At 36.3% G+C, this 22,439-nt stretch overlaps 1 protein-coding gene across 4 annotated transcripts in view; it reads left to right on the plus strand.

Moving 5' to 3' along the window:
- Positions 1-22,439, plus strand: part of LOC131981543 (gamma-aminobutyric acid receptor subunit alpha-2) — a 63,327-nt gene that overhangs the window by 31,859 nt on the left and 9,029 nt on the right. For all 4 annotated transcript variants that reach the window (XM_059345872.1, XM_059345874.1, XM_059345873.1 and 1 more), the window contains 2 exons: positions 1,370-1,452; positions 2,378-2,521. In XM_059345872.1, coding sequence (XP_059201855.1) covers positions 1,370-1,452; positions 2,378-2,521 — 227 coding nt within the window. The remainder of the gene's footprint in view (positions 1-1,369; positions 1,453-2,377; positions 2,522-22,439) is intronic.

The raw sequence follows: 22,439 nt of genomic DNA on the forward strand, positions 1-22,439 counted from the left end.
ATTTGACATACTTTATGTGGTTTAACTGATAAACAGGCAAAATCGATCATGTTTTTTTTGTTAAATCTTGACCTGAAAAACTAAAGCTGTCAGCTAAATGTAGTGAAGTAAAAAGTATAATATTTGCCCTTAAAATGTAGTGGAGTAGAAGTATAAAGTTACAAATGTGGAAATAGTCAAGTAAAGTAAAAGTACCTCAAAATTGTACTCAAGTACAGTATTTGAGTGAATCAACTTACATTCTACCACTAAAACCAAGTGAGAAGTAGGGTCATTTTCTCATAGACTTCTATACGATTGGACATCTTCTGCAGCCAGTGGAGTGGACCCACTGCTGGCCATATGAGAGATTGCAGGTTTAAGGCACTTCTACATTGGCTTCACTGTTTTTACACCTGGAGGTTATCGTTAGTCTTTGGACAGAGCTAGCTGTTTTTGTGCTATGCTAAGCTAACACACTGTTGGCTACAGCTTCATATTTAGTGTACAGACATGAGAGTGGTGTTGATCCCCTCAGCCTCACATGAACAGACATACATACCTTGCTAAACCATGTAATAGCCTCATAAATGTGTAAAAACTAAAAACTACAGACACCAAATCAATTTTCAAATACACTTATGTAAAAAAAGGATTAGACCACCCACATTTTCTTCAATTTATTGTTAATTTTAATGCCTGGTACAAATAAAGGTACATTTGTTTGAACAAATATAAAGAAAACAACAAAAATAGCTCATAAGAGTTTAATTTAAGAGCTGATATCTAGACATTTTCCAGTGTTTTCTTGATAATAACCAAAATCATTATCAAGAAAACCATGGAAAATGTCTAGATATCAGCTCTTAAATTAAACTCTTATGCACAATTTTTGTTGTTATAGTATTATATTTGTCTAAATAATGTACCTTTAGTTGTACCAAGCAATGAAATGAAGAAATTGAAGAAAATAATGGTGTAATCATTTTTTCCATGACTGTATTTTATGCAACTCACCATCTTTTTGTAAACTTCCTTTTTAAGAAAATCTGTTTAAATGATAAACTACTGCAAGTCATTTTAACAGCGGTTGAATAATATTGTATAACAGCACAGTTTCATACAATGCAGTTTCTTCTCATAGAGCTAGAGTCTCACCTAGATACACACAGTCTCTGCAGCACCTTGTTTACTTTGCTCTGCTGATTAAGGTTAAGATGAATTATTTTTGTTTCAAGGCATTACAGATGGGAAGTGTCTTGAATACTGCATGAGGCTTGTGAGGTTTTCTTTTTTTCCTTTTTCTTTTTTTTGAGACCATGCCTAATCTGTGCTGTTTACTTTTCATGCATTTGCAAAGTCTCCTTAATTTTCTGTGAATTGGATGCAGGTTAACTGTGCATGCAGAGTGCCCAATGCATCTGGAGGATTTCCCCATGGACTTTCATTCCTGTCCACTAAAATTTGGCAGCTGTGAGTAACTTTGATGATGATAGCGCCTGAGGGACCTTTAAGTAAAAATGCTATTTTCTTTCTTTTTTCCTTTTTTTTAAAAAACTTCTCCTCACTGGTTCTTTGGCAATAGAGCAGCCTAAGAACCGAGTGAAGCTGGAATGCATGGCTCAATTTTCTGGCAATGGCCCTCTACATTTTAACTAAATAAGCAGCAATAAAACAGATATATTTATATGTATATATATATATATATATATAGACTGATAAAGGACTGAGTGGAAATGTCACTGGGAAATATGGGAAAAAGGACTCTAAATTCATCCAAATATTTTATTTTGTGATTTTAAATCACTATTTTATTGCAATGGCTTCTTTACATTTGGATGAAGATTTTTTGCTTCAAGCGGCTTTTAAGATATTGATTTTTTAAAATGATTAAGTAATCAGAGCATCAGTACATGGTGGGTCATGTCTGATAAATGTCTTGACTTCTCACATTAATTATATTTTGCTTTTTAATGCATTTATGTGGTCACCTACAGTATTTCACATGAAGCTTTTTTGTTGTAACATGATTGGCAGAATATTTCAATTATTTTATACGGGGGGGGGGGGGGGGGGGGGGTTGTGTTCATTAGACATTCATAGGTTAGCTGACAAGCTTTCACATTTCATATTCAGTGTACGCCGTGACTGATTGAAAAGGGCAAATGTCACCGTGCATCAATTGCTTGTTGGCGTTTTATGAATTCCATCTTCTCTGAGAGATTTTTTTCTCTCTACAGTATTCTTTTTTATTTCTAGAAACCCAGCTTCAAACACAATGTAGCGGGGGGCTTTTCATTTGGGTCACTGAAATAATTTCTCGAAAAATCATCAATAGCTGCGGCTGCCCCAGATTTATCCCCTATGGGTTTATCCTCTTCTCTCTTTCTTTTTTTAGATGCCTACACAATCTCTGAAGTGACTTACGCTTGGACTCTAAATGCTTCCGACTCTGTGGTGGTGGAAGGAGAGAGCTCCCGCTTGAACCAGTATGACCTGCTCGGACAAACGGTCGGACAGGAAACCATCAAATCGAGTACAGGTAAGCTTTTGCGCTCTAGTTAGGAGAAGTCTAGAGGGAATTAAAGCGACTTCATGACTCCTCCACCTCCGCTGCAGTGAATGTTCAGCTTAGAAAATGTCTCAGAAACAGAAAGGAAATCCTGGATTTGTTATTTTCAAACACTTGAGAAAATATGGAGCAACAAAATAGTCCCTGTTTCGCTAGACAAGTGCCATATTTAATGTCTCCTTTAAGATTTAAGATTCAAGATTTCCTTCATTGCCATTGTATCAAAAATCTACAACACAATTTATGTGTCCTTCTCATAAATAAGGTGCTTGAAAAACATAGTCATGGAAAAAATGATTAGACCACCCTTGTTTTCTTCAATGCATTGTTCATTTCAATGCCTGGTACAACTAAAGGTACATTTGTTTAGACAAATATAATGATGAACAAAAATAGCTCATAGTTTAATTTAAGAGCTGATATCTAGACAATTAACATGGTTTTCTTGTTAATGATTTTAGTTATTATCAACAAATCCATGGAAAATGTCTTAAATTAAACTCTTATGAGCTGTTTTTGTTGGCATTAAAATGAACAAGAAATGGAAGAAAAAGGGAGGTCTAATAATTTTTTTCCATGACTGTACATTCAGACATTATGCACATGTAATAAATAGTCTAAAAGATAATAAATAGTTAGAAGGTAAAAGATAAAGTGCCGATGGAAGCAAATTATGCGTTATTGTCCATTTACGGTTTGTATTGCTGTGGGAAAGAAACTGTTCTTTAGTCTGTTTGTCAATGAGGTAGCGTGTGGTGGCGATCGACTTATCCTTCGATATATAAAAATGGACACGATAGTTTTTTTGTGGACTCAATATATTGTCGATTAGATGCGTGACTTTTTGTGCTTTTGTGTTGTGTTTAAATTAACGCTGCAAATGTTTGACAGGCAGAACGAATTGCCGGGAAGCAAACTATTTTTCCCAAGCAGCCATTCCAGCTGTTCATATGTTATTTTAATAATAAAATAATACATAATGATGATCTCATTGCAATGTTTGGTTAACAGAGCCTGAAAGTCTATTTTATTTGTTTTGGTTGTAGTTTATTTATTTATTTTTAATTTATCTAGAATATTTTCATATTTATTTTCCACATTTCAATTCCAATGTTTAATATTCTTAAGATTTAAAATTTCATTGCTGTGGAAAAGGATGTACTTATTATGCTCTAATATTGTTATAAAACTAAAATGATATTGATAGAATGATACTATCGTTAATTGTGATAGTTTCTAGGAAAATATATCGTCCTAAAATGTTATGGTGACAGGCCTACTGCCTGCATTGTTTATCACCCTCTGTAGGGCTTTCTTGTCTGCTGAATTTAGCAGCAAAACCTGTGCAAACACAACCTGAAATCTGTGATGACATTTTCAATTTTTGTGGAGTCAGGAGCTGAAATATCTTCATTATCTCCAAGCTGTTTGAGTGTGAAAATGACAGCGTGAGCATTTTGTGCTTGTTTGGGTGGATGTTGAACTCGTCCACCTCCTACATGCTGCAGGAGGCGGCCGCAGCTCGCTGTGAAGCGCTTTGCTAAGTTTTGGCTTTTTGTTACTCACTTTATTTGGCTTGAAATGCGATGAGAAACATTTGTTCTGGCTTCCTCGGCATGATAAAGACTCAACGAAACAGGGATTTGGCAGTCGTGCATGTTGAATTCCCTACTTTGTTCTGTATTTTGTTCATCTACATTTAGCATGGCCTGGAGACCTAAAAAAGCAGTATGACAGGTGAGCTGCTAATACTACAAGCCTTTCCACTTTATAATCCCCCCCTCGGAGAGCAAAGATGGGCACACATTCAAATGCAGCGCAGGATAGTTTTTGAATGGATAATAAAGAAAATAGATGACAGATGCAGAATTAGACATAAGGGAGGGAGCGCATCTGTGTGTTGTAGCTGTCAGAGGCACTAACAGAGGAGCTCCAGGAGAAAAGGCAAAGCTGCTGTGTTCTTCAGTGATTTTAAGTGTCTTACGCCGGTGCCCAAAGACACAGGAATGTCTCACAAAAGTGCAGCGATGTGTGAAATGACAAAGAAAATCTATGTTCTGGGCCCAGAAAGTGAATAAGTCGGTACGCCTTGAAAATGTGGCATATTGCTCAAATGGACCTGCAGGAGACATTAGCAAGTGAATCCAACAGTGACAAGCTCATTAGTGGACAGGATAATTAAGTCTAGAGGTTCAAAACATGAGCTGGAAGAGAAATGCAGGAGATAAAATGTTTGAAATCTTTAAACGCAGAGTCTAGCAACTAGGGATGGGAATAAATAATCGATGATCGATTATTGGTCGTTTTATTTTAATTTTTATCTCTGACTGAATCAGAAAGCCTTTATTGTCATTGAACAGGGTAGTACAATGAAATTTGCCATCAACACGTCCAAAACGTATAAAAAAAACACACAAAAACAATATGACAGAGGTGAACAGGACAGGAAGACAGGGATGAAGAGAAAGAAATACAGCAGACCCACCTGTCTCACTGGGGGTACGAAGCATCGGAGGCGTGGGTGGGTGTAGGGCGGGGATGTGTGTGTATCTGTACATGTGGAAGTTCGAGTGTGTAAGCCATAGACCTGCCTATGTCCAGTGCCTATCAGTCCCAACGGCATATCACTACCACAAACTAAAAGTTGCAATAACAATTATAACACACAGAAATACAAGAGTATTATTGGAGCAAAACTAGCTTACTGTGTCAAACCTTGCTAGCATGAATTACTGAGTTTAATTTGATCCAAAACTTATTTAAACACAAAACACATTTAAATATGAAGATTACTGTAAAAACTAACCTCATGCCTCTTCGGGGGCTAAAACATAAAACATTGAACTCCTTGACGTTTTCTTTACAGTTTAATCTCAGTTGATGTAGTTTTACGATCGACAGGAAGTCTCTTTTTGTCCTTTTTAAATAAAAGCGTTAGTTTTCAAAACAGGCTTTTGCATAGTACTGTACATATTTATCTTTTATTTTGCATGTACATACATCTTTTATTTTTTCCCATGTATGCATGCGATTAATGGATTAATTGATTGTTAACGTTATAGATGCTCGAGTTGGCAGGTTTCTTGCAAACGTCCATGCCTAATAGCGACTAACTTCTGTCTGATAGCAGCTTTTACAACATGCTGCTGCTGATAGTAGACGGCAGAAAAAACACACAGTCGGATAGAACGGCAGAACCACAAAACAAAACATGAAGATATATTCCTATGGTGATGCTGTATCGTTTACAAAGAATTAAATTAAGTATATTCACCAAAATTATACAATACTACTATTTTTGATATATTATAATATCTTGTTTGGATTTGAAACTCTGTTTTATATAATTGTGGGTGTTGTTGCACCAGAATCATCAACTTCTAGTTGTAAAGCTGCTTTGCAGGTCAGCAAAAATGTTTTAATATTTTAACACTTGGTGGAAATGCCATCTGCTGGTATTTGCTGCTGTCCTAACCTCATTTTACAGTCCTTTACTCGTCCATAGGCACGATATAAAGACGGACGGCTAGACAGCTCCTCAAAAGTGAAGCCAAAACATGTGTACCGCCCACTGGTGGCTGGCTGCAGTGTAGGTCATACGCCACGCTCCCTCCATGTTAGTGGATGGGACACGGGCCAAACCAAAAAATCTTAATACACATACATTTAATTTCTCCCAAAGATTGGTAAAATGATATTAGCACTTTTGATTTTTTTTTAAGATCATATTTGATCATAAAATAAAACATTTTTCCATCAAAAGAAACACTGTTCTGCCATATAATTGACAAGAAAATACTTTATAAATGCCACATAAATTACCATTAAATATTACAGTATATTTCTGTTAGAGATATGGTGTTTAGTACATTTGACAGTGAGAAAAAGTATTTTTAGAAAAAATAAATGCAAAAATTACAGTGATGGCTTGTATATGATATGCTCATCACCTACACCCCAGCAAGAACACTTCGGTCAACAGGCAGTGGCAACTTACTCATCCCTCACACCAGATCCAAAGAAGGAGAAGCAGCTTTTAGTATTTATGCCCTGCGATAGTGGAACACCCTGCCTGACACAGTTAAACTTGCCACATCAGTAGCCATTTTTAAAAACAGATTAAAAACCTATCTTTTCTCTACAGCATTTGGTTGAATTGTGTGCATGTGTGGTTGTGGGAGTGGGAGCACATGTGTGAGTAAGTAAGTGTATATGTGGTGAATATGGAATAGCTTGTCTACCTGCACTCTTCAATTAATTTGTAATCGATTTTTGTTTGTTTTTTCTGTGTTTTTTGTTGTTGTTGTTGTTTTTTTTAACTGTAATTATGTGTATACATTGTGAAGCACATTGAGTCTGCCTTGTGCATGAAATGCGCTCTATAAATAAAGTTGAATTGAATTGAATATATATATATATGACAGTATATTATTGTTACAAACACAGTGCCAGAGTATTTTACAGTGAGTAATATATTAGTACCTAAAAAGTGTACTTAAGCACAGCACAATATACTTATACTATATATACATATATATACTTAGTTTCCACCACTACCTGTATGTAGCCATCAGGAGCAAATTTAAGACCTTCTAATAAGTTTCTGACGTTTAAAAAAATGGCTGGAAACATTAAAAAAACAGATCTGCTTGTGTTATTATTGTAACTGCATGTGTAAGCTTGACAGGCACAGCAACAGTGACTGAAGTGAAGGGAACTGCGAAATGGTCTTCTTCCATGTGTTCTTGTTACAGTACTTCTTAGAAATCGTGTAAAAAGAAAAAGCTGTTCTTGCAAAGTGTAAATGCTCTGAGAAATGTAGCAGCAACCAAATCTGAAGCCTTGATTCGAGACAAAACTGTCAGAAAGATGCTCCATCCAAGACAAGCAGTTGTCTCGTTTATAATTAATTTATAATAAACACTTTCAACAAGCATATTGTTTACTAAGTGAATCCAGAAAACAAAGAGGAAAAATACATAGAAAAATAGGCTATAGTATAAGAGAAAAGAGATAATGAGGGCTAAATATAGAAGCAACACATTTCATGCAAATACAATAACACAGATGCCAGGAAACGGGGCCAGAACTTGAGAGTGCATACACAAGTCTATATGTGTGTGTGTGTGTGTGTGTGTGTGTGTGTGTGTGTGTGTGTGTGTGAAGATGAGAGGGACACCACTGCTGTCCAGGGAGAAGACAGTAGACAGTGAAGAGAAATAGCTTGAAAAGATGAGAAAATCAGAAATGGGATATAAGAAGTGGTAAATAAACGGGCACTGAGTCAGAGAGGTTTCTTCTCAGGAGACGAGGGAAGGTTGGCAGCTGTTTTCCTTTCCATGCTGGGAGTGACAAGGAATCTGACACCCAGTGACTGGAGATTATATGATAGCAGGCAGCAAATCACAGATGAAGGCTGTGTAATGCATTGTAAGTTAGAAATAAATCCATGGATTTACAGAGAGCCACTGGAGAGAGAATAAGGCCTGGTTGCAGAGGTGTTATTGTCTTCTCTTATAAGGAAATGATAATTATTTGAACGATTGGCAAACAATTCTGGATAGGACTGGGAGATATATCGATATAAAAAAATATATCGATATACTTTTCTTTTCATTTCAATGGTCTTTTTATTGATGACCTAGCATGTATAAGACACTCACTGTACAGGAAGAACATTTTAGATTTTTTTTTACAACATCCACCCATCACACAACACAACCACCTGCCCTAACATCCAAACAGAGACATCCATATACAGTCACTGACAAAAAAATGTAAATGGAGTAAAAAAAACAGAAAAAAACCAAACAACCAAATGGATTAAATACATGGAAGAAAATAAATGAAATTATAATAATAAATATTATTAATAATAAAATTAAAATTGAATTAAAAAAGGAGGGGGGGGGGGGGGGGGGGTACTCAGATATTATTGATTAGGGTTTCTCATAAAATACCAAGAAGGCCGCCATATTTTGTAGAATGTTGGTATACAGTATTTATGTTCACTTAAGTAAATGGTTTTAATAAAACTACTTGTGACATGTCATTTTGACTTTGACTGAACATTTGTTCTCACTTTGCGATAAAAATATGAGGATATATATCGTATATCGATATTCAGCCTGAATATATCTGGATATGACTTTTGGTCCACATTGCCCATCCCTAATTCTGGATCAAAAATATGTGCTGCGGTGATTCTACGGCATTTGGAATAAGACAGATGTCTCATATGTGAGCTCTTTACCGCGAAAGGGATGAAATGTGTCATCTACCTTCTGTTGTAGCGTTTATTTTCCATGTTTTAAGCTTGGTTCTGTCACGAACTATCATGTCACACAGCAAATAAAAATGGAAATACAAGTCGACTCTGCAACATGGTCCTCCTCTCGGTGAGGCTCCCTGCTGAGGCGGTACATTGTAACAGAATGAAATACTTAGCACAGTGATAAATAACACGCAGGGACCATTGCAAATACTCCCCCAATGGTTATTAACTTAGAAATAAAGGCCCTCCAGGGTGCGCACAAACAGAGCAGAACCGGAGCAGGTGGAGGCTGGGTGGAGTGGAGCAGCAGTAACAGCAGCGAGCACAGAATACAGAGTGGATGTGAATGTGAGGGCTTTAAATAGGACGCCAGATCAGTGCAGTGAGATGTGGTTTCTGTGGTTGTGGTTGGTTAACTGACACAGCAGAGGATAATGCCTGACTATGTCATGTTAGAAGTAGTTATTCTGCTATGTAGCTCTTTATCACTGAGGGCAAAGCAGGAGAACTGTTATGTCATTGTTATAGATAATATAATAATAATAATAATAATAATAATAATAATAATAATAATAATAATGTGAGTGTTAGGAGGAAGAATAATGCCAAATGACCTGAGAATACCCCTGACAGACAATTTATTACATTGCTTGTTGCAATTGTAACATGAAATGTGTAAAATAACCATAAAGAGCATGAATAGCACTTTTCCAAACAAAACTCACCAAGCAAGCTATAAAAAGAAACTTGAGACATACAGTGAAAGGATAAATCTGAGTGGTTACAGTCTTTTTAAGCCTCCTGTTTTGTTCATTTCTCAGGAACAGCAAGAATGTTCATGGCTCATCCAAAAGGGTCAGACACAAAAAAATCCCAATATCCAAATGTTTAGTAATGGAGTTATTAATGAATTATCAAAAGATAATTCATTGATAACTCCATTACTAAACATTTCATGATTCAATGAAGATAATTCACTTGTTTTTTTTTTATAAAAATGCATGTTAAAACTTTTTTAATATGCATTGGAAAGATCTACATATAAAAGACAATGTTTTTACATGACATTGATTTTTTATTTTTTTTTATTTCACATTTTTAATTTTTTACCTTGGAATGGGTCAATTTGGCCCACAACATAACAGGAGGGTTAAAGGGACGACAGAGATGAAACATTGTTCTGTTCACAATTTATTTTCCACTTTTCAATTTTATTAGATTTTTCCTTAATGTTTGCTGGCTAGTTAGCTCGCTTGCTTGTCCATCTCCAGAGCTGTTATTATGGATCCCACTGCAGGTCACAATGAGACCTGCCCTGTGACGCTATGATTGGTCAGGGCCATGTCTTATGTCCTTGTGGTTTAACGTCAAAGTTAAAAAGTGTATGGAGGGCTGGTTTTACACCTGGCTGCTTAGCTCATGCTGCTTATTGTTACTTATTCAGCAGCTGACTCTCCATGCTTCCTAGTACACCACTGCTCATTTGGTGGTGACTACCAAACCTTACCTCAATGAGACTGTGACTTGCTGCAAATCAGTTTATACAGACGTTTATAGGGAGTTATTTTCTGCATCCGTCACTTCTCTGCAGTGGCAAAAGTGCACATGAAAATGGCCCACATTCACGTGGAACAATCTGAACAGTCTGTTCAGTCTGTCAAAAACGTCAACATAGTTCTTGTGTACAAGCAGTGAAAAACGAGCGATATTGACGTATTTCACCAACAGCTGCAATGTATCCGCCGCCATCTTGCTGACATAGTAGCGATTGAAGGCAAAGCAAAGTTAAAAAGGCAGATTTCTGACTTTGGTTGGAGGTTGGGGTGGTGGATGGGTCATAAAAACGGTGGACTATTCTACTCTGTTGATCTGTCCTGTACAACGACATCTATTGACGTCTGTCCGTCCTGGGAGATGGATCCCTCCTCTGTCTCTCCCTGAGCTTTCTTCTTGGTTTTCTCCTGTTAAAAGGGCTTTTTTGAGGAGTTTTTCCCTGGTCGATGTGAGGGTCTAAGGACAGAGGATGTTGTACCAACTACAGTCTGTGAAGCCCTTTGAGGCAAATCTGTGATTTATGATTTTGGGCTATATAAATAAAATTGACTTGACTTGACTTCAGTTACTTTCAGTTACCTTATTCAGTTACCTTATTTCACTTAAGTTACGTGAATCATCATGTCTCTACACTATCAATTAATATGTGCTGTGTGTGAGTCTGAGTGTGTGTTTGTGTGCGTACGTGTCTATGTGCATGTGTGTGCATGTATATGTGTATGTCTACGTGCAGATTGTTTTGGAGATGGGAGGGGTGGGTTTTGTCATTTTTATTGTCTGTTTTTATTTTATTTTTTGTAAAGCACTTTGTGTTACATTTCTATGTACGAAAAGTGCTATATAAATAAAGTTTGATTGATTGATTGATCATGTTATCTTAACTTACAGTGGACATGTGACCCTTGTAGCTGCTTCACTGCCAGCATTTACGTACATTTATTTACTGTTTAAACTGTCTTTTATAACACCTTACCAGGAAGTTCTTTACCCTAAACCTAGGTCAGTGGTCTACAGAAACTGCAGCCTTTTTTACAACCGCGGACCATACATGTGTGCTATTTTTAGAACACGCCGTTGTACCGCGAGCCGCGATATGTACCTACATTTCGTAATGGTTGGTACTGACATACAATCTGACACTCTTCTGTCATTTAGCTGTGAGAACTTGTAGATCTGAGATGTATGGAGAGGGAAACAGGTTCACACAGCTCATTGACCAGCAACTTGTGACAGGGGGTCACTGGTAGACACTGTTTTGTAATCCAGAAAGTTTGGGAACCACTCACACTGCAAAAAAAGAAAAGTTGGGTGAATTCAACATTTCAAGGCAACAAACTTCGATAAAATTTTAAGTTGGACAATTAAACTAAATATTCTAAGTTTTGTTTTTGAGTTTGCTCAACTATGAATTTCTCTGGCACGATTGTAACCCCGCTATGAAATGTCAGCTAATGTTGTGACCACAATTTTGAGTTAGCATTGATACGCTAATGGCTACTATTGTAGCTTTAACAAGCAGTGCCGCTAGCATCAGTTAGCCGCTAGCTTTCGCTAATGACTGAATTTCACCGCTTTACCGCATTTCACAACAAAGAAATAAGAGTTAGCAGAACTATTGTTCCTTGTTTTGAACCCCAACTTAAATTTAAGTTGCAACAACTCACAAACTTTTTTTGAGCAAAAAACTGCCCTAAATGTCAGTAATTTATATTTCCAAGTTTTACCAACTTAAATCGCTGTTTTAGGCCAAAAAATACAAGTTAGCTTTTTTGCAGTGCATGTAAAAAACTGGCCTGCTGGTCTATGCTGGCAGGCTCCATGTATGTGGGTGCGAAAGAAAAACTCCACCAGTCTGCAGAGTTAGACAGAGTAGCAGGGAGCAAGGCCTTGATAAAACCAGAAACTAGACTCAAATCATCATTTCTAAAAACTTGATTGGTAGCCAGAGGAAATAATGTCTGGGCAATGATTTAAAAATATAAAAGAAATACAACATTAATGGTAAAAATCCTTGCTGCAGCCTGGAACAACGCCACCGTTAAAATCAGGTAGAAGGTGTTGATGGGTGGGTGAACGTGAGGAGAAGATCTGAAAGCATCACTGGGCGACAGCACTGATCTAATTTTAGCAATACTACTTAGAAGAAAACATGATGGAAGAAGCTTTTGCAGGACCATGATAGCAGTAATCATGATAATGGTGAGAACTCTGTAGGCGTGCTATTATTACTGGGAGACCAGGGTGTTTTTTTCTACAGCATTAGCATAACATTACTGCAAAGCATCATTCAATGTAGCTGCATCTGTTTTACATTAACAAATGTGTTTTTTTTCTGATTTGAATAGAGACAGTTCTGTCATCATCTTGCAGAAACTTCAATAATCAATAAATATCAATAAAAAAAAGTAAAGGGAGAAGTGAGTGGTTTGTCAAGCATCGCTGTGGAGCAAGGCTATATTAGTTTTGGATTTTTCATTAGTTTTAGTTTTAAATTTGCTAGTTTTAATACACATTTAATAATGAGTTTGGTAGTTTTTTATCAGGTTTTTTTTTAATGTTTAGTTTCAATAGTTTTAAATTATATATCAAAACGTGCGGTTTGATCGGGATCGGTGTGCTATTACTTTTCTCTACAGAATATGAATTTTTCGCGACGTAAGTCACGAAAAACTGCCCAAAATTTTGCATTGAAATGAATGGGACAGCCAGAAAAAAATGAGCGACAAAGAACAATAATTGGAGATTTTTAAATGTATACTTCTCCGGCATAATTTCACCTAGAGACTCCATTTAAACTTTAAACAGTAGACACAAGTCTTGTGTATCGGTGTATTAATCCACGTTTTGATAGGTCATATAGTTTTTTATCAATCCCTGTTCAATGACCATGATCATTTTTGTAGAAATTCTGAGATTATAATGGGTGTGTATTGCACGGAATGTTCGTGTCACAGTGTGTGACATCATTGCCAGAGTGTAGAGGGAGAGAAAAAATTGTCAAAAATAAATTTGAAAACTGCGCTCCAGGCCGCAAATTCCACTCTACAAAAATAATTTATACATAGAAACGTAGGAAAATTTGTCTTCTCATTCACAATCCTCTGGTAAAGCTGTCAGAGTTATAGTTTGGGCGTAGGACAGAGAGATGCGCCACCAACACCACCAACAGCCTCATTGGCTCCCATATTAAAAACGCAGGAAGATTTCGGAAAAAGTGAGACCTAAACGTTTTTTTAGATCGCTCTAACAAAGCTATTTTTTAATTTTTCTGAAAAAAAAAACATATGTAGACGTTCAGGAAGAACTCAGGACGCTCAAAGTGAAGTCGGATCAATGATATGTATTATGGTTTTGCCGAAAATGCTTTCTGTTCGAGGCCAGAAATTTTAGTCTGTCCACCTCTGCTGTTACTATGCCGGAACAGGTGCCAGTTAATTCTTTTGATTGCTTTGATCTGATTGCCTTTGATCTTTGATGTGATTACACACATGCGCGTAAGCACCCACACTCCTCACACATGCATACATATGCTTCAAACACACACACAGGTAACTTTATGCGATTTTCGCTACACACACACACACACACACACACACACACACACACACACACACACACACACAGAGGTAACTTAATGTGAATTTAATTACACACACAGGTAACTTTATGTGATTTTAATCACACACACACAGGTAACTTTATGCGATTTTCGCTACACACACACACACACACACACACACACACACATGTTTTGAGGTTAAAGGGCATAGTTTGAAATCTCTGAAGAATCTCATCATAGTGTACACACACCGGCAGTAGCCCCCGTGGCCCTTTCAGAATTTCCCCAGAGGAAATTTTCTAGTTTCCTTTTACTATCCATCTCAGCCCCAATAAGGTTTTTAACTCTTGGAGCTCTGGGTGTTTTGAATTTTGGTTTCGAGTGAAGTGCTGAACTTTTTTTTTAAAGCAATCGACTAACATAGTCGTTTAACATCCCAGTCTCACTAAACAGATTCACCAATGCTTCGACAAAAACGAAGGACATTTTGACTTTAATTTTAGTTTGTTTTAATTAGCTTTGTAACCACACAATACCGTTTCAGTTAGTCATCATTTTTATTTCAGTAGAGGAAAATGTTTTTTCCAATTCTAGTTTTTGTTATTTCTTAACTTTTTTGTTAACTATAATAACCTTGCTACTTCTTATTATGCGAGTGTGCACAGTGAGTCTGATTTTCATTCTTCATGCTGAAGTTTCTACAGTCTGTGTTTCAGAGTGGTGTGGTCGAGGCCACTGAGAAAGAGTCAAATCTGTATCTGCTATCTGTTAGAGGTGTGAATCAGCAGAGGCACCATGATATTATTTTATCCCGATACTTTAGTTTATAGTGTTTTTTATATTGCTGCTATTTTAAGCATTTTTCAATATGGTGAGTATTGAGATACAATATATTGCGATTTTGGCTGTTAAACTGCATCTTGTGTCCACAAAGTTAAATTCAATCAAGATTTTTTTTTGTCCAATAAGACAAAATTCTACAGCTATTAGAACTTATAACCTTACAAGTAAGTCACTTATATATCAGAATAAAAAAATAAACATGGGGTGAATTTATCTTACTGTATAATCAGTTTTGAAAAAGGATGAAAAATCTATACTATCATATTTCAAGAAGGAACACAACATATATGATTTATTGCAGGTGTTGCAGCCTGATATATATGTTTTGATCGATATATATTCAAATAGTGTGGAGCACTTCAGCTGATTGCTGAGGTGGTAGAGAGGATTACACAAACCCACAGACTGACCAACAAAGTATTCAGTCGAACTGAACTGATATCAAACATGTATGGATGACAACAACTGCAGCATTTTATCAAACTTTCTAAAACTTTAAATGAGATAACGTGGCGACAGAGTCCCATTCCAGTGTCTTTAGTTATTTCGACAACTTCCTGACATGATAACCTGACACGTTACCTATAGATTCTTTAGATCTTCTTGTTTCATGTACCAGTATCTCTAGTATATTCCTAAAAGTGAGCCTGCTACAAAAACGGCAGAACGCTAAATATCGATACTTGGCGGACATGAATCGATGTAATATTGCCACGCAAATTATTGCGATACTATGCTGTATCCATTATTCTTCCTCCTAACACTCACATTATTATTATGATCTACACTGTAAAAAATGTCTGTAGATTTTACGGTGAAAAACTGCTAAACCATGACAGTAAAATACCGTAAAATGAGTTCATTCAGTTTCAGTAACAATGAAACACCGTAAATGTATAAATCAGCCAAAACAATATTTTTTACATTTTTATTTATTTTTTAAATACATCACTCCACTGTAAAATACACTGGCACCGTGTTTGTAGCAAAAATATACTGTAATATATATACAAGCAATCACTTTTGCATTTATTTTTTGTAAAAATACTTTTTCCCACTTTTAAATGTACTTGACACCATATCTCTAACAGAAATATACTGTAATATTTAATTGTAAAATATTTAGTTTATGCAGCAATCTTAAGTGGGAAATCAACAGTGTTAATATCTTTTTACCATAATATTGCACCATATTTATTACGGTAAAGTTCTGGCAACCACAGCTGCTGTTTTTTTACCGTAAAAACAAAAGTTTTTTTTTTTTTTTTTTTTTTTACAGGGTATCTATTATAATGACATAACAGTTCTCTTGCTTTGCCCTCAGTGATAAAGAACTACATTGCAGAATTACTACTTCCAGTGTCTCCAGTACATTCCTAAAAGTGAGCCAGCTAAAATAAATAACGATACTTGGCGGCCATGAATCGATATAATATTGCCACTCAAAATATCGCTGTATTTTCCCCCACCTCTACTGCCTGTAGCACTAACAGGATCTCCATCCTGATAACAGACTAATTACAGAATTTTACCTTTGCGTGCAACTTGCTTTGAGGACAGAAAAACAGATTTGATGACTGTGCCCAGTGCTCCACCACTACTCCCTAAAGGTATTAATTACCAGTATTGAGTATTTCCCCAGTGGCTGCATTCCACTATCAAGGGAATCCCTGCTTCAGTTTCATTGAGTAAGAATATCCTTTCATGCACTAAATGCTCCTATCTAGGTTAAGTGGTGTATGATGCCTCGGTAGAAAGCAGAATGCCTGCCAGTGACTGTTTCTTCTGTTTAACTAGTCACTCCACATTATCTGATTGGCTGACTTTAAATTAATCATTCATCACAAGTGTGTCAGTGTTTGGTGTAGCGTACTTGCAAACTAGGTCATTTGGCACGAACGAATGTGCTCTCAGGCTTTGCAGGGACGGACATCTTGCATAAGCCTGTGAACACATCAACACACTGTTAAAAACACTGTCCCACTATTCAGCCGTACATATATGTGTCACACAGTCATGTTCCACTCACTTTAAAGCTTTTACGGCTCCAGTTTGCATGAATCCCGCTTGTTTTGTTTGCTGTTAGAAACAGGTTTTGTTTTAGCTGCATGTCATATGAATACTCCATGACTGAACAGAACTGTGATGTTTTACTGCAAACGCAGTGTGAAATACATGCTGTTCTATTTGTCATTGTAGCTTTAACATTGATGGAGTGATTATCAGTGGTGGAATGTAACTAAGTACATTTACTTAAGTATAATTTTTAGGTACTTGTACTTTACTGGAGTATTTCCATTTTATGTAACTTTATACTTCTACTTCACTTCATTTTAAGGTAAATATTGTTCTTTTTACTCCACTACATTTAGCTGACAGCTTTAGTTACTTTTGACATGAAAATCATGATTTAAAGTGAAAAATGTTTGCTGTTTTTAAACTTAAACCTCATAACAGTAAATTAAGTAGTTAAAATGAGTCCTATCTTGAGGAAATTAAAACAGTGCTTACATAAATGCATCAATACAAATAATCCAATAATATATTTAGAAGATATATAAAACAACTTGAGTGGGTCCATTCTACATAATGATTACTTTTACTTTTGATACTTTAAGTACATTTTGATGCTGATACTTTTTTCCTTTTACTTCAGTAAGTTTTGAATGCAGGACTATTAGTACTTTTACTTTAATAAGAGATCTGAATACTTCTTCCACTACTAGTAAATATATACTGAGTATACATTAAGTTGATCTGTTTTGTAATTTGGTGCTGGGCAGGTAGCATTCAGTGGATTTTTATCGCTTTCATGCTGAAAATGAAAAACAAGAAGGAGTGGACCAAGACAGTAACACCATAGTTTGTCACCACAGTATGAGCCTCCTCTTCCAAACAAGTTTTTACCTTTGTTACACTTTTGGACGGAAACATGGCTAATGTGATCCATTGTTAAGAGCCCTTTTACCAAATAACCAGCATGAATTAACCAATGGCCTGATATCAACATGGAATCAAATGCCTGTGTAACGTAATTAGGATCACTAATATCGCTGAATAACACAGAAATAAACCTCACTTAGCAGCTCTACTTAGGATGATAATGTTGCTTTGGCTCTCAGCTTGTTTTAATGAGTTTGCCCTCTAGTGGCCAAAAAGTCCTCAACGCAGCCTGAACTATTGCTGATTTTTTAGATAAATTCTGAAAAAAACATTCATGTCATTTTGGCATGGCTTTGGAGACTACACATTTTAAGAGAAACTTAAAACTTGGGATGTAGAGTTTAAAAACTGTTGGACAGTACTGTTATATTTTGATAATTATAAGCAGATAGCCAATGTGTTTTTCTCCACTGTAGCTTTCATCTTTCTCACAGACTGACCTGAGACACGCAGTTTGGTTTGTGTTTCCCACAGAAGTTATCATGTTTAGGCTTTGTAGTTCTGTAAGAACAACACACACACACACACACACACACACACACACACATTGGGTATCGCCAATCTTTAAAACAAGACTTGGACAGCTGTTGGTCTGTCCAGGTCATTGGTAACTGGCCAATAGAATTCGGTTGCGTGTAAGTCCAACTTCTGTAGAAGATGAAAAGCGATTTATTACAGAAATCGGGGTTCATTCTGACTGGAGTCCAGCGCCAATTTTGTTGCTATGTAGAGTTCCGATTGCCTTTTCGTAGCGGGCTCACTTTTAGGAATATACTGGAGATACTGGTATCATATGAAACGAGAAGCTCTGAGGAACCTACAGGCACCATGTATGTGTGTCTGGATATTGTGTCGGGAAGTTGTCAAAATAACGCTGCAAAGTTCTGCTTTTTTATGTTTCATTCTAATAAAATTCAGAGTGGTGAAGCTTAAAGTTTTTGAAAGTTTGATAAAATGCTGCAGTTGTTGTCGTCCACACATGTTTGATATCAGTTCAATTCAGTTTTACTGAATACTTTGTTGGTCAGTCTGTGGGTTTGACTCTCATTGTGGAGAAATAAAAAGACTGAAGTGAGATGAACAGACTGAGAATTTTCTCTTATTTGACAAAACAATTCTTGATTTAATTTAATTTTGTGGACATAAAATGCAGTTAAACAGTTAAATTGCAATATATTGTATCGCAATACTCACCATATCGCAAAATGCTTAAAATTGTAATAATATTGTATCGTGACTCAAAGTATCGGGATAAAATCGTAGGGTGGGGCCCCTGATGATTCACACCTCTGGGCAGCAGGTACTTTTATAAAGGTCTCTAAAGACATGAACAGTATCTGGTAGTAATAAATCCCCATGAAGTGTCCCTCTGTCTCTGGTGTGAGAGTCAGCGTCCTCTGTTGGACGGTGAACACTGTGCAGTGCGTGCATCCAGCGAGATCTGGTTCCCGTGGCGTCAGCAGGAGCCATGTTTCCTCCATCTGTGGGAAACATGACGCGATTATCATCTTCATGCTATAATTACTGTGTTCCTCTCTCAGTGAAGCGATCACAGGCTCCTCTAGAGAGAAAATTCAGCCACATTCCTTTCCTCGCACATCCTCCTCCTCCCCCATCCACAACACAGGCATCGGGGCGGGCATGCAAATTAAATTACAGGAGATATAGAGCTCCATAGGGTACTGAGAGTGCACTCCATTCCACTAAATTCCAGTGGCTGTGTGGCGAGTGTTTGTGTGGATGGTGAAAGAGAGAATTAGTCCTCACGTAACTGCGAGAAACGCAGGCAATACAACTACAGACCTCTAAAAAAAAAAAAAAAAGCAGGGAATAAAAAATCTTTTGGGATTAGTCCTTGGAATTGACACCCCCTCCCCCCTTCCCACTGCTGAAAAGGACTTTCCTCTTGCCAAGTGGCAGCGTGTATCAAGGCCTTCATTCCAGCATCGCAGCAAATGAGCTATGTTTCTCTGTTCTGTTGCCATGGGTAACACATCTTTTTCTTCTCATGTCTAATCTTGGCTTCTCTTTGAGATATCCTCCATTTGGAAGGCCTGCCTGCCTGCCTGCTGCTGCAGCATTGGCACTGTTTCACGGCCTTGTCAGCTATTAAGGCTTTGCTCGGTGGCTAAGAAATCACACTGCCTACTTTTCTATGTGCGGATGGATTATTTGATCAAATATGTACTGTTAACAGCCGCAGTAGGCTGTCTAATCTACGACTCAGAGTGCTTTGGCATCTTCAAGCTGCATTCTCTACAAGCGGCACATAAAAATATAATGTTCTGCTCATATAAATTACTTAGGGCGGAAGCACAAAGGGAGGTTATTCGACTGGAGGAGAGAAATCATTTCCTAGAGTTTTGATGTGCAGTTGGAGTTCCCTGCACTGTACTGATGGAGTTAACTGACAGGCAGCTTCGTTCTCCTAGACTAGCCTTTGCTTTCTTATTTACAGGTGCATCCCAATAAATTAGACGGATTATCACAGAAAGTTTATTTATGTCAGTAATTCAATTCAGAAAGAGGAAATAACACATTGTATAGATCCATTACACAGAAAATTAAATTAAATTATTTCATGTCTTAATTTATTTATTGTCTTTCTTATTTTATTATGATTGATTGTTTTTAAGTGATTTGAATCCTGAATCGTGCTGTGACACGCGTCCAGACAAAACCAAAGGCATGTTAAATTATCCAAAAGTGTCAGAAACCAAAAAAATCCATATTATATTGCAATATATATTTTATTATTAACTCCATTACTAACCATCTCAATAAATATTTAATGCAATGGTGTTCTTTACCTCTCACAGATCATGGTTCAATTAGGATGATTCACTCGTTTTTCATTAAAACTTTTTTAATATACATTGGAAAGACCTACATGTAAAATATAATGGTTTTACATGACATTGATATGTGAAATGAACCATTTTCATTTTATATGTTGATTACACTTATTAAGCCAAGAAGAAGAAGTTTCATCCCCAATATTTTTTTTAGATTTTAAAAGTTTGAAATGGATCAATTTGACCAGCAACATAAGGAGGGTTAACCCTCTGGAGTCTGAGCCTATTTTGGCCGTTTTTGAATACTTTTGATTTTGCCCTTCATACACCACATAAAAAATGTTTACTTTACCCATATTTGGTATCCATTTTTTCTTCACCTATATGATCTGACAATTATTTTTTCACTTTAACCTACTTTATCAACAAATTGAGCCCAAAAATATACAAAAATCATGAAATCCGAGTTGAAAAATTATACTATTTACTAAAACAAAATGCACAAATATGCTAAATGAACTGTTTTGGAACTTGAAAATGTAAACATAGGATACAAATATGAACATATAAAAAGGTAAAATTTAAATATAATAACACTATATACAAAAAAGTCCCAATAAAACATGTATTTTTAGGCTTTTTTTTCTTCCTTGTTAGCTGCAACTCTTCAAAACAAACTATGTGGAAAATTACACAGAGACCTACACTAACGCTCAAATATTTCTGTACTGTCAAATTAAAACTATCATATCTTCAGTTTTACATGGCCTAGGAATGTCAAACAAAAATTGGGAGAAAGTTTCAAGTCTGTACTCTGGAGTGAAGTTGATAGCAGCGCTCCATGTGACCTAGTTTTTTTGTTAATTGTCTCATGATCTGATCAGGACGGGACGATCATAGACCCCAGAGGGTTAAGTTAAAAGACCATGACATATTAATGTCATAATTAATAATGACACATCAATGTAACAGACAATGCAGCCTTTTATTTGTAAATATATATATATATATATACATATATATATATATATATATATATATATATATATATATATATGTATGTATTTTTTTTTTAAGTATTCTAAAGTAGTTCCACCACACTGCTAAACATTACAGCACTGAGACTGACAGTGTGACAGCTGCAGCATCAGCACCATGGACAGCTCCACACATCAGAGCAGCAGGAAGATGACAGCATGCAGCTCAGGGGACATCTTATTCTACTCTCACATATCTATTACACACTGTTTGCAAAAACAGAAAACCTGAACTGAAAACCAACCAATATTTTTTGAAAATAACATCATTACATTGATTGTTATCTTATACTGATTAGTTTTATATTGTGTAACTGATGAGAAGGGCATCATTGTTTCCTATTCGCCGTTGTCCATTGAAGATGGTTCTGAATTAATGTGGCAGATTGTGAAGAGAGGGATCAACCACCAAAACGTCCATAGCCCCAGGGCCTTAACCAGGGGTGGAAGAAGTATTCAGATCCTTTACTTCAGTAAAAGTACTCATACCACACTGTGAATGTACTCCACTACAAGTAAAAGTCCTGCATTCAAAACTTACTGAAGTAAAAGTACAAAAGTATCAGCATCAAAATGTACTGAAAGTATCAAAAGTAAAAGTACTCGTAATGCAGAATGGAACTACTAAGATTGTTTTTATATATTACAAATATATTATTAGATGATTTATACTGATAAAAATTTCAATTTTCATGTTTTTTTATGTTAAATCTCGACCTGTAAAGTAACTAAAGCTGTCAGCTAAATGTAGTGGAGTTAAAAGTACAATATTTACATCAAATACTAAAGTAAAGTATAAGTACCTTAAAATTGTACTTAAGTACAGTACTTATGTAAATGTACTTAGTTACTTTCAACCACTGGCCTTAACACACAGTCGCCT

The sequence above is a fragment of the Centropristis striata genome, chromosome 12 (assembly GCF_030273125.1).
Source record: "Centropristis striata isolate RG_2023a ecotype Rhode Island chromosome 12, C.striata_1.0, whole genome shotgun sequence".
NCBI lineage: Eukaryota > Metazoa > Chordata > Actinopteri > Perciformes > Serranidae > Centropristis > Centropristis striata.